Consider the following 13,293-nt stretch of genomic DNA (forward strand, 5'->3'; position numbering starts at 1 on the left):
AATGAATTGATTATCTGTCTTCATTGTTTAAATTTGGATATTGATTGAACAAACCGTACACTGATCCACCTCAGACTACTCATTCTTGTGATTCCTATGGTCCAACTCAAGGTGAAATAAAAAAAAAGAACCCCCCCCCCCTCCCCAACATTACAAATATTTTCACATGATCCTCCCCTTGTACTGTAAAATAAATGGAATACCCTCCCCCCTCATAGAATTAACTCAAAATAATTTTAGACCACAAATAACAACTGTGTTTGTGTTTAAAAAAACATACATATCAACTGTGACACTTCAGCATTCTTTTGTGGCACAGTCGGTGCCACGAAGGGCTATGGGGCAGAAGGTTGAGGCTTTGCTGACCACCACAGACAAGCTCACACTCCCTGCCTTTCTTTACTTCACGATCAGAGCCGGTTGCAGACAATGATCAGCTAGGGGCAATCAGATGTTCAAAATGTTGATGCCATGTTTATAATTATATGAAATATATGCAACACATTTTCCACCAACAGGTTTCTGTGCCAATGCACCACACAACCAATAAACAAAACATACCGACTTCGGGCACTTCAATATCATAGTTTAGTCTCTTTCCATTCATCAATTGGCCTTTGCACAGTTTGGATTGCTTGATTGATTTTACTTGTCAGTAAAAAAAAACATACATTGTGGGGAGAACAAGTATTTGATACACTGCCGATTTTGCAGGTTTTCCTACTTACAAAGCATGTAGAGGTCTGTAATTTTTTATCACAGTTACACTTCAACTGTGAGAGACGGAATTTTAAACAAAAATCCAGAAAATCACATTGTATGATTTTTAAGTAATTAATTAGCATTTTGTTGCATGACATAAGTATTTGATCACCTATCAACCAGTAAGAATTCCGGCTCTCACAGACCTGTTTGTTTTTCTTTAAGAAGCCCTCCTGTTCTCCACTCATTACCTGTATTAACTGCACCTCATACCTGTATAAAAGACACCTGTCCACACACTCAATCAAACAGACTCCAACCTCTCCACAATGGCCAAGACCAGAGAGCTGTGTAAGGACATCAGGGATAAAATTGTAGACCTGCACAAGGCTGGGATGGGCTACAGGACAATAGGCAAGCAGCTTGGTGAGAAGGCAACAACTGTTGGCGCAATTATTAGAAAATGGAAGAAGTTCAAGTTGACGGTCAATCACCCTCGGTCTGGGGCTCCATACAAGATCTCACCTCGTGGGGCATCAATGATCATGAGGAAGGTGAGGGATCAGCCCAGAACTACACGGCAGGACCTGGTCAATGACCTGAAGAGAGCTGGGACCACAGTCTCATAGAAAACCATTAGTAACACACTACGCTGTCATGGATTAAAATCCTGCAGCGCACGCAAGGTCCCCCTGCTCAATCCAGCTCATGTCCAGGCCGTCTGAAGTTTGCCAATGACCATCTGGATGATCCAGAGGAGGAATGGGAGAAGGTCATGTGGTCTGATGAGACAAAAATAGAGCTTTTTGGTCTAAACTCCACTCGCCGTGTTTGGAGCAAGAAGAAGGATGAGCACAACCCCAAGAACACCATCCCAACCGTGAAGCATGGAGGTGGAAACCTCATTCTTTGGGGATGCTTTTCTGCAAAGGGGACAGGACGACTGCACCGTATTGAGGGGAGGATGGATGGGGCCATGTATCGCAAGATCTTGGCCAACAACCTCCTTCCCTCAGTAAGAGCATTGAAGATGGGTCGTGGCTGGGACTTCCAGCATGACAGCGACCTGAAACACACAGCCAGGGCAACTAAGGAGTGGCTCCGTAAGAAGCATCTCAAGGTCCTGGAGTGGCCTAGCCAGTCTCCAGACCTGAACCCAATAGAACATCTTTGGAGGGAGCTGAAAGTCCGTATTGCCCAGCGACAGCCCCAAAACCTGAAGGATCTGGAGAAGGTCTGTATGGAGGAGTGGGCCAAAATCCCTGCTGCAATATGTGCAAACCTGGTCAAGAACTACAGGAAACGTATGATCTCTGTAATTGCAAACAAAGGTTTCTGTACCAAATATTAAGTTCTGCTTTTCTGATGTATCAAATACTTATGTCATGCAATACAATGCAAATTAATTACTTAAAAATCATACAATGTGATTTTTCTGGATATTTGTTTTAGATTCCGTCTCTCACAGTTGAAGTGTACCTATGATAAAAATTACAGACCTCTACATGCTTTGTAAGTAGGAAAACCTGCAAAATCGTCAGTGTATCAAATACTTGTTCTCCCCACTCTATATATACACAAATCATTTTAAAAGTGACCCGGGTTGCAAAATAAAGTCCATTGTGGTCCCTATACAGTACTAGTCAAAAGTTTGGACACCTACTCATTCAAGGGTTCTTCTTTATTTTGACAATTTTCTACCTTGTAGAATAATAGTGAAGACATCAAAACTATGAAATAACCAGACCCTGGTTCGATTCCAGGCTGTATCACAACCGGACGTTATTGGGAGTGTCATAGGGCGGCGCACAATTGGCCCAGCGTCGTCCGGGTTAGGGTTTGGCCGGGGTAGGCCGTCATTGTAAATAAACATTTGTTCTTAACTGACTTTCCTAGTTAAATAAAGGTTACTTAAATTAATTGTGGAAGCCAGGTAATCTGATGCATGTTGAGATGTGCCTGTTACTTTAACTCTGTGAAGCATTTATTTGGGCTGCAATTTCTGAGGCTGGTAACTCTGATGAACTTATCCTCTGCAGCAGAGGTGACTCTGAGTCTTCCTTTCCTGTGGCGGTCCTCACGAGAGCCAGTTTTATCATAGCGCTTGATGGTTTTTGCGACTGCGTTTGAAGAAATGTTCTAAGTTCTTGAAATGTTCCGGATTGACTGACCTTCAAGTCTTAAGGATCCACCCTTTTTATAATTTTCGCCTAAAATTACATACCCAAATCTAACTGCCTGTGGCTCAGGCATTGAAGTAAGGCTATGCATATTCTTGGTACCATTTGAAAATAAACACTTTGATGTTTGTGGAAATGTGAAAGGAATATAGGAGAAAAAAACCACATTAGATCTGGTAAAAGATAATATAAAAGAAAAAACCAACCGTTCTTTTATATTTTTTTGTACCATCTTTGAAATGCAAGAGAAAGGCCATAATGTATTATTCCAGCCCAGGTGCAATTTTGATTTTTGCCTCTAGATGGCAGCAGTGTATGTGCAAAGTTCTAGACTGATCCAATAAACCATTGCATTTCTGTTCAAAATGTTGTATCAAGACTGCCCAAATGTGCCTAATTTGTTTATTAATAACTCTTCATGTTCAACATTGTGCACTCTCCTCAAACAATAGCATGGTATTATTTCACTGTAATAGCTACTGTAAATTGGACAGTGCAGTTAGATTAACAAGTATTTAAGCTTTCTGCCAATATCAGATACGTCTATGTCCTGGGAAATGTTCTTGTTACTTACAACCTCATGCTAATCGCATTAGCCTACGTTAGCTCAACCGTCCCATGGATGGGACACCGATCCCAAAGAAGTAATGATGGACTGTCGTTTCTTGTTGCTTATTTGGGCTGTTCTTGCCATAATATGGACTTAGCCCTATTTGGCAATCTTCTGTATACCAACCCGACCTTGTCACAACACAACTGATTGGCTCAAGTGCATTAAGGAAAGAAATGGAACAATTCAACTGTTAACAAGGCACACTTGTTAATTGAAATTCATCCCAGTTGACTACCTCATGAAGCTGGTTGAGAGAATGCCAAGTGTGCAAAGCTGTCATCAAGGCAAAGGGTGGCTACTTTGAAGAATCTCAAATATAAAATATATTTTGATTTGTTTAACAGTTTTTTGCTTACTACATGAATCCATGTGTTATTTCATAGTTCTGATGTTTTCACTATTTTTCTACAATGTAGAAAATAGTAAAAATAAAGAAAAACCCTTGAATAAGTAGGTGTGTCCAAACTTTTGACTGGTACAGTGCATATTTTTACCCGGATTTAGATGAATAAATGACCATTTAAATAGGTGAAAATACTAAGGGATATTGATAGTATTAAACCTCTGTGTTACTGTATCAATGACTGTCTTAACACCAACAAAGTGTCTTAATAGAGTGTTGGGCCACCACAAGCCATAATTTCTCCAATGCACCTCGGCATCGCCTCTACAGGGGTCTGGAACTCTATTTCTCTACCAAGAGAAATTCCATATTTTGGTGTTTTGTTGATGGTGGTGAAAAACGCTGTCTCAGGAGCTGCTCCAGTGCTCAATTGGGTTTAGATTTTGTGACTAGACAGCCATGGTATATGGTTTATATCATTTTCATGCTCATCAAACCATTCAGTGACCACTTGTGGATGGGGAAATTATCATCCAATGGGTGCATAGCCATGGTAGCCAAAATAATTGCCAAAATAATGGCCTGCCTAGAATGACCCTAAGCATGATGAGATGTTATTATCTTAATTAACTCAGGAACCACACCTGTGTAGAAGCACCTGCTTTCAATACACTTTCTAGCCCTTATTTACTCAAGTGTTTTCATTATTTTGGCAGTTACCTGTACATGCCAGCACTTCCAACTGGGAAAAAAAAGTTTGAAATCAACATGTAATGTCATGACATTGAATCAACGTGGAAAACTGATTGGATTTGCAAAAAGTCACCCAATTTAAACCTTAATCCAATAACATGGTGACATTTGTTGTTGATTTCACTTTGAATTCACATTAGTTGACATCTCAACATAATGTCAATCAAAACTAGACATTGAAATTAGGTCTAATCCCAGTGGGTTCCTTCCAACATAGAAACTATGGATTTCAGTTTTATTGTAACTACCTGACATCTTTCCACCACAGTATTTCCCCTCAATTATTGAATTAGCAAGTCCTTGATCTCACCAAGTATTTGGAATTATACTTTTGTCAATTATAGATCAAATTCATATTGGTTTTATATGTTAGAATATAACATAGGTAACACATGATGGATATGCAGGAGTACATCGTATTTGATAATTTTTTGGTTCAACAGATGCAAAATCCAACATACATGACCAAAAGTATGTGGACACCTGCTTATTGAACATCTCATTCCAGAATCATGGGCATTAATATGGAGTTGGTCCCCCTTTGCTGGTATAGCAGCCTTCAATCTTCTGGGAAGGCTTTCCACTAGATGTTGGAACATTGCTGCGGGGACTTGCTTCCATTCAGTCACAAGATCACTAGTGAGGTTGGGCACTGATGTTGGGCGATTACGCCTGGCTCGCAGTCGGCGCTCCAATTCATCCCAAAGGTGTTCGATGGAGTGGAGTTGGGGCTCTGTGCAGGCCAGTCAAGTTCTTCCACACCGATCTCGAAAAACCATTTCATGTCGGTATGGACTTCACTTTGTGCACGAGAGCATTGTCACGCTGAAACAGGAAAGGGCCGTCCCCAAAATGTTGCCACAATGTTGGAAGTACAGAATCGTCTAGATTGTGTGCTGTAGCGTTAAGATTTCTCTTCACTGGAACTAAGGGGCCTAGCCTGAACCATGAAAAACAGACCCAGACCATTATCACATTACACCATTCCTCTACACTACTCTATAGGCTGGTTCCCTAGCCTCACACTAACCCTAGCAGATACATTTACATTTCCTGCCGTTGTGCAAGGCACTTAACCCCCCCACAATTGCTTTCCATTCAGGGGTGCTGCACTGCAGATAACCCTTTGCCTCTCAACATGTGTTCGTGTATCTGGGGGTGTTGGGAAAGGCAGAAAACAAAATGACCATTCTATCCAATGGACAACAAAGTTGGATTGTAATCTATTCTGGTTTCCCAGACTCACATTAACAATACTCCTGGATTATTAAACCTAGTCCAGGATTTACGGAGCAGTTTAAACCTAGTCCAGAGGGCCATGTCTCAAGCATCTCAGAATAGGGCTGATTTAGGATCAGTTTTTCCTTTTACATCACAATGAGTAAAATGACATGGACCGAGGGAACCTGATCCCATATCAGCACTCCTACCCTGAGATGCTTGATACATACGGATCCTGGACTCAGAAACACCCATCAGGCTCTGCTGCTTGACTTCTTTCCAAGATCAACTGGATCATATTCATTAAGGAACAACATAGCAAAATGTTATGGAAACGAGTTTCTTATTAGACAAGTTCATGTAGCCCCTCCCTGTTTGATGATTATTAACATTTTCAATTTGTCAAGATTAATAAAGTATTTTTAAATGGTATTGGCTTGCGGATTCCCTGAATGAATAGCTTCTAGCAGTGGAACCTTGCAGATAGAAATGGCATGAATAGAGCAACATTTTGCCATACTGAACGCACCACGGAAGGAGAGAGAAACATTTGAAGTTAAAAGCATAATTACCTATTAGTAATTTAACAGGATCTCTGTGGTTAAAATCTTGACAATAGATCAGACATATAATGATTTATTCCAGTTTATCTTTGATTACATCAACAAGGTCAGGCACACCGGCAGAGAAATAGTTTGATGAATTTATCGAGAACTGAACCTCTAACGAACAGTAGAGGAGCAGCAGCACAGATTTTAAAGGCAGGACAGACATACAGCCATGATGATGAACTCTCTTAGGTGTAGTTTGAAGGAAGTTGCTAACTAGCGTCCATTGCATTGACACAAGTTAGCAATACCTCGTGAAACTACTTTGTACTTCCTTCAAACTTCACACAGACATACAAATGGTATCCATGAGTTCATCGGACTCTAAGTAGAAAAAAGGATTGCAAAAAATCACACACTATCCCTTTAAAATGTCAAGCTTAATTGCCAAAATCACTTTAAAAAGGTCATTTCTGATTGAGCCGCGAACGCGGAACATTTCCATTAAAGGCTGCATAGCCGACAAAGGGCGATGGGATTTAATCCTGGTCTCAGTCCGTGTCTGTGAGACCACATACAACACTCATAATAATAAAACTAAACACCAGCATAGACGGAGGGTACAAAGTCATTTTATAAATTCATTCACTATCCTAGAGGACTGGTCCTGAAGGATCTCATAGGAAGTTCACCTGGTATGGAGTAGGAAACTGTTGGTCCTTGTTTTGAAATGATACAATAACATTGGCCTGGTACCAAATGTTGCTTAGTGCAGTAGGACTAGGGCAGGCGCTTTCAAAGTCTGAGACAGTGGGCCTCCATTCAGAGAACATCAAGACAACCGCGCCCCAAAAGCTGGGACACCTCTTTTTAAAAACGTATTTATTCATTATTAGAGAACTGAATACAGTTTGATTTGGATTTCCTTACATGAAACTCTGGGGGGAAAGCGTGCCTCACACTTTGAAAACCTCTGTACTAGGGATGACAGAGGATGTTTGTAGGGAGAATTGATTCCTGATCAGTATGGTCGTTGGGTCTCCTGTACGATGTGCGTGTCTCTCACTGCTCGTTCCTCCACTCTGGTTCGATCTGCTGCTGAACCTCACTCTCCTCCGTCTCCACTGGATGTGTGTGAGAGAAACAGTTAACTTCCAAAATTAAACATTTATTTTATATTTTGAACAGTTAAAGGGGAGGTGCGTTTGTCTGTGTGTGTTACCGTGGGGATCAGCCTGTAAGCACAGGGCAGCTAGGCGTTCCACCACCACCTCCTCTCCGTCAGCCTGGGATGAGTCAAACCCTGTCTTCCCCTCCGCCTGGGAACAGAACTGGAGGAACCTGGAGGGGGAGAGAAGGGGGAGTGAGAGAGGGGTTAGGGTTCCTTAGGTGATTCATTCGTACAGTTTAAGAATGTGAAATGTCAGAATAATAGTAGAGAATTTCCTGTCTTAGGTCAGTTAGGTTCACCACTTTATTTTAAGAATGTGAAATGTCAAAATAATAGTAGAGAGAATGATTTATTTCAGCTTTTTTTCTTTCATCACATTCCCAGTGGGTCAGAACTTTACATACACTCAATTAGTATTTGGTAGCATTGCCTTTAAATGGTTTAACTTTTATTTCTTTCATCACATTCCCAGTGGGACAGAAGTTTACATACTAATTGAGTGTACTTGTGAGCATTGCCTTTAAATAGTTTAACTTGAGTCAAACGTTTCGGGTAGCCTTCCACAAGCTTCCCACAATAAGTTGGGTGAATTTTGGCCCATTCCTCCTGACAGAGCTGGTGTAACGGAGTCAGGTTTGTAGGCCTCCTTGCTCACACACGCTTTTTCAGTTCTGCCCACAAATGTTCTATAGGATTGAGGTCAGGGCTTTATGATGGCCACTCCAATACCTTGACTTTGTTGTCCTTAAGCCATTTTGCCACAACTTTGGAAGTATGCTTGAGGTCATTGTCCATTTGGAAGACCCATTTGCGACCAAGCTTTAACTTCCTGACTGATGTCTTGAGATGTTGCTTCAAAATATCCACATAATCTCCCCTCCTCATGATGCCATCTATTTTGTGAAGTGCACCAGTCCCTCCTGCAGCAAAGCATCCCCACAACATGATGCTGCCACCCCCGTGCTTCATGGTTGGGATGGTATTCTTCGGCTTGCAAGCCTCCCCCTTTTTCCTCCAAACATAACGATGGTCATTATGTCCAAACAATTCTATTTTTGTGTCATCAGACCAGAGGACACTTCTCCAAAAAGTACAATCTTTGTCCCCATGTGCAGTTGCAAACCATAGTCTGGCTTTTTTATGGCGGTTTTGGAGCAGTGGCTTCTTCCTTGCTGAGCGACCTTTCAGGTTATGTCGATATAGGGCTCATTTTACTGTGGATATAGATACTTTTATACTGGTTTCCTCCAGCATCTTCACAAAGTCCTTTGCTGTTGTTCTGGAATTGATTGGCATTTTTCGCACCAAAGTACGTTCATCTCTAGGAGACAGAACGTGTCTCCTTCCTGAGCGGTATGACTGCTGCGTGGTCCTATGGTATTTATACTTGCATACTATTGTTTTTACAGGTGAAATTGGTACCTTCAGGCGTTTGAAAATTGCTCCCAAGGATGAACCAGACTTGTGGAGGTCTACAATTTTTTTTCTGAGGTCTAGGCTGATTTCTTTTGATTTCCCCATGATGTCAAACAAAGAGACACTGAGTTTGAAGGTAGGCCTTGAAATACATCCACAGGTACACCTCCAATTGACTCAAATTATGTCAATTAGCCTATCAGAATCATTTAAAGACGTGACATCATTTTCTGGAATTTTCCAAGCTGTTTAAAAGGCACAGTCAACTTAGTGTATGTAAACTTCTGGACCACTGGAATTGTGATACAGTGAATTAATTGGTCTATAAACAATTGTTGGAAAAATGACTTGTGTCATGCACAAAGTGCTAACAAAGCACTAACCGACTTGCCAAAACTATAGTTTGTTAACAAGACATTTGTGGAGTGGTCGAAACTGTATTTTATATTTGAGGTTCTTCAAAGTAGCCACCCTTTGCCTTGATAACCACTTTGCACACTCTTGGCAATTCTTATTTACAATGACGGCCTACTCCGGCCAAACCCGGACGACATTGGAACAATTGTGTGCCGCCCTATGGGACTCCCAATCACAACCGGATGTGATACAGCCTGGATTCGAACCAGGGACTGCCTCTTGCACTGAGATGCAGTGCCTTAGAACACTGCGCCACTTGAGCAACAGGACCTTCATTGCACATCAGTGTGTTTTATTCAATTATTTTTATTTAGAAGTTCACTTAAGAATATGTCCTCCACTTCTTCCTCTGAAGAGCCTCCACTGGTACCTACCTTCCCCAGGTGGGGTCTCTTTCAGCACTAAAGGTTAGGGTCGGTACCCACCTGCCCCAGGTGGGGTCTCCTCTCAGCATTAAGGGATAGGACATACCTGCCCCATGTGGGGTCTCCTCTCAACCCTAAGGGTTTATTTTATTTAACCTTCATTTAACTAGGCAAGTCAGTTAAGAACAACATTCTTATTTTACAATGACTGCCTACCCCAGCCAAACCCTCCCCTAACACGGATGACGCTGGGCCAATTGAGCGCCGCCCTATGGGACTCCCGATCACGGCCGTTTGTGATACAGCCCGGGATCATGCCAGGGTCCGTAGTGACGCCTCTAGCACTGAGATGCAGTGCCTTAGACCGCTGCTCCACTCGGGTTAGGGTCAGTACGTACCTGCCCCAGGTGGGGTCTCCTCGCAGCACTAAGGGGTTTCCCACCACGATCAGCAGGGCTTTGGCTCTGGTCACCGCCACGTTGAACCTCTGGACACAGAGAGCAGGAGGTCAGCACTGTCACTGTGGTGTGTGTGTAGATTAAACTGTTTATGCACAAAATGTAAATCCTTAGTGAATGCTGTGTGTTCATATTCAGTCAATTTTAGGTCCTGCGGGCTGTCCCCAACACATAATAATGCCACAAAAGTGCATTCTAATAGTGTAAAAGGCCCTTAGTTGATACTAAAAGGTTATGTTCTATACCAATTTGAAGAGAGAAAAGTTATTTGTTTGATAAGATTACAGATTTCCTCAGGGGATCCCATATAGGGTCCAAACTCCAAAATTGGGAACCACTGGTTCACAACACATGTTGTGTGTGTGCGTGCTGTGTGTGCAGTACAGTATACTGTGACACTGCCACATATAACAGTGCACAAATCAAGTGATATTATGAAAAATCACCATGGAGAAATTAGTGCCTTGCGAAAGTATTCGGCCCCCTTGAACTTTGCGACCTTTTGCCACATTTCAGGCTTCAAACAAAGATATAAAACTGTATTTTTTTGTGAAGAATCAACAACAAGTGGGACACAATCATGAAGTGGAACGACATTTATTGGATATTTCAAACCTTTTTAACAAATCAAAAACTGAAAAATTGGGCGTGCAAAATTATTCAGCCCCCTTAAGTTAATACTTTGTAGCGCCACCTTTTGCTGCGATTACAGCTGTAAGTCGCTTGGGGTATGTCTCTATCAGTTTTGCACATCGAGAGACTGACATTTTTTCCCATTCCTCCTTGCAAAACAGCTCGAGCTCAGTGAGGTTGGATGGAGAGCATTTGTGAACAGCAGTTTTCAGTTCTTTCCACAGATTCTCGATTGGATTCAGGTCTGGACTTTGACTTGGCCATTCTAACACCTGGATATGTTTATTTTTGAACCATTCCATTGTAGATTTTGCTTTATGTTTTGGATCATTGTCTTGTTGGAAGACAAATCTCCGTCCCAGTCTCAGGTCTTTTGCAGACTCCATCTGGTTTTCTTCCAGAATGGTCCTGTATTTGGCTCCATCCATCTTCCCATCAATTTTAACCATCTTCCCTGTCCCTGCTGAAGAAAAGCAGGCCCAAACCATGATGCTGCCACCACCATGTTTGACAGTGGGGATGGTGTGTTCAGCTGTGCTGCTTTTACGCCAAACATAAGTCTTGCATTGTTGCCAAAAAGTTCAATTTTGGTTTCATCTGACCAGAGCACCTTCTTCCACGTTTGGTGTGTCTCCCAGGTGGCTTGTGGCAAACTTTAAACAACACTTTTTATGGATATCTTTAAGAAATGGCTTTCTTCTTGCCACTCTTCCATAAAGGCCAGATTTGTGCAATATATGACTGATTGTTGTCCTATGGACAGAGTCTCCCACCTCAGCTGTAGATCTCTGCAGTTCATCCAGAGTGATCATGGGCCTCTTGGCTGCATCTCTGATCAGTCTTGTCCTTGTATGAGCTGAAAGTTTAGAGGGACGGCCAGGTCTTGGTAGATTTGCAGTGGTCTGATACTCCTTCCATTTCAATATTATCGCTTGCACAGTGCTCCTTGGGATGTTTAAAGCTTGGGAAATGTTTTATTATCCAAATCCGGCTTTAAACTTCTTCACAACAGTATCTCGGACCTGCCTGGTGTGTTCCTTGTTCTTCATGATGCTCTCTGCGCTTTTAACGGACCTCTGAGACTATCACAGTGCAGGTGCATTTATACGGAGACTTGATTACACACAGGTGGATTGTATTTATCATCATTAGTCATTTAGGTCAACATTGGATCATTCAGAGATCCTCACTGAACTTCTGGAGAGAGTTTGCTGCACTGAAAGTAAAGGGGCTGAATAATTTTGCACGTCCAATTTTTCAGTTTTTGATTTGTTAAAAAAGTTTGAAATATCCAATAAATGTCGTTCCACTTCATGATTGTGTCCCACTTGTTGTTGATTCTTCACAAAAAAATACAGTTTTATATCTTTATGTTTGAAGCCTGAAATGTGGCAAAAGGTCGCAAAGTTCAAGGGGGCCGAATACTTTCGCAAGGCACTGTATATGAAATAATTCTCAGCCCTATGTTTAAATAATTCCATTTTGTATGAACGATAGATGTGGCCTAAAATGAGCACTACCGCTTTAAGAAGTGCACAAAAGTATGTGTGAAAGATATTTGTGGACTCAGCTAGTTCAGCCAAACCTGTTGCTGACAGGTGTGTAAAATTGAGGCTACAGCCATGCAATCTCCATAGCTTAACATTGGCAGTAGAATGGCCTTACTGAAGAGCTCCGTGACTTTCAATGTGGCACCTTCATAGGATGCCACCTTTCCAACAAGTCAGTTCATCAAACTTCTGCCCTGCTAGAGCTGATTCTTGAAGAATATCATTTTTAAATGCCTCATGAGCTTAGTTCAACTGTCGTACCCCCATCAGAAACTAAAATAGAAGCTTGTTTTACTCCAATGTTTGTAAACAATGCAAATATAAACAAACCCTGTATAGCCTCAAAACACGGTTCAAACTATCATTTTGATATAACGGCTGGTCAGTCCTTGCATCCATAGCTTTGTCTATGAATTTGAGCATGGTTAAATGTATCCAGGCCCATCCTGACTGATTTTTTTTATTGATTCAATTGAGGATTCTTTATGGAATATTTGTGTTTGTGAAAACTATGCGTTGAATTGCATTACTTGTAGATTGATTATAGTCATTTTTGCTGAAGCATATTTTTGTCAAGAAAAGTGTTTGTGTTGGGTTTATTGAAATACATATTACTCAATTGAAAAATCACCTACTGCGTTCCCGTTGTTTTTTTAATGCTAGAAGCCCTCTTAAAATGGTATATTAAATGTGTGTATGTACCTTCTCATTTTTGACGAAACCAAGGCTGAAGTATTGGTCTGTCTGGACGTACTTGGCGCTGCTGCGGACCGTCGAGACCAGGATCACCCTCCTCTCCTGACCCTGGAACTCCTCCACTGACCCCACCTAACAGACACGCACACATAGTTTAGCTCTGTACACAGCCCCGCACACACATGCCTCACAAAACGCATGGAAGGTGCATCACAATAGCTAATCGT

The 13,293-nt window shown here is 41.7% G+C and overlaps 1 protein-coding gene across 1 annotated transcript in view; it reads right to left on the reverse strand.

Moving 5' to 3' along the window:
• Positions 1-6,432: 6,432 nt before the first annotated feature.
• Positions 6,433-13,293, reverse strand: part of LOC110490198 (putative RNA helicase mov-10-B.1) — a 40,719-nt gene continuing 33,858 nt past the window's right edge. Inside the window, exons 20-23 of the mRNA XM_021563446.3 lie at positions 13,073-13,198; positions 10,128-10,216; positions 7,583-7,701; positions 6,433-7,484 (exon numbers count right to left, since the gene is read on the reverse strand). Coding sequence (XP_021419121.3) covers positions 7,423-7,484; positions 7,583-7,701; positions 10,128-10,216; positions 13,073-13,198 — 396 coding nt within the window. The 3' untranslated portion in view covers positions 6,433-7,422. The remainder of the gene's footprint in view (positions 7,485-7,582; positions 7,702-10,127; positions 10,217-13,072; positions 13,199-13,293) is intronic.

The sequence above is a fragment of the Oncorhynchus mykiss genome, chromosome 15 (genome assembly GCF_057628025.1).
Source record: "Oncorhynchus mykiss isolate SJ-2025 chromosome 15, ASM5762802v1, whole genome shotgun sequence".
NCBI classification, from domain to species: domain Eukaryota; kingdom Metazoa; phylum Chordata; class Actinopteri; order Salmoniformes; family Salmonidae; genus Oncorhynchus; species Oncorhynchus mykiss.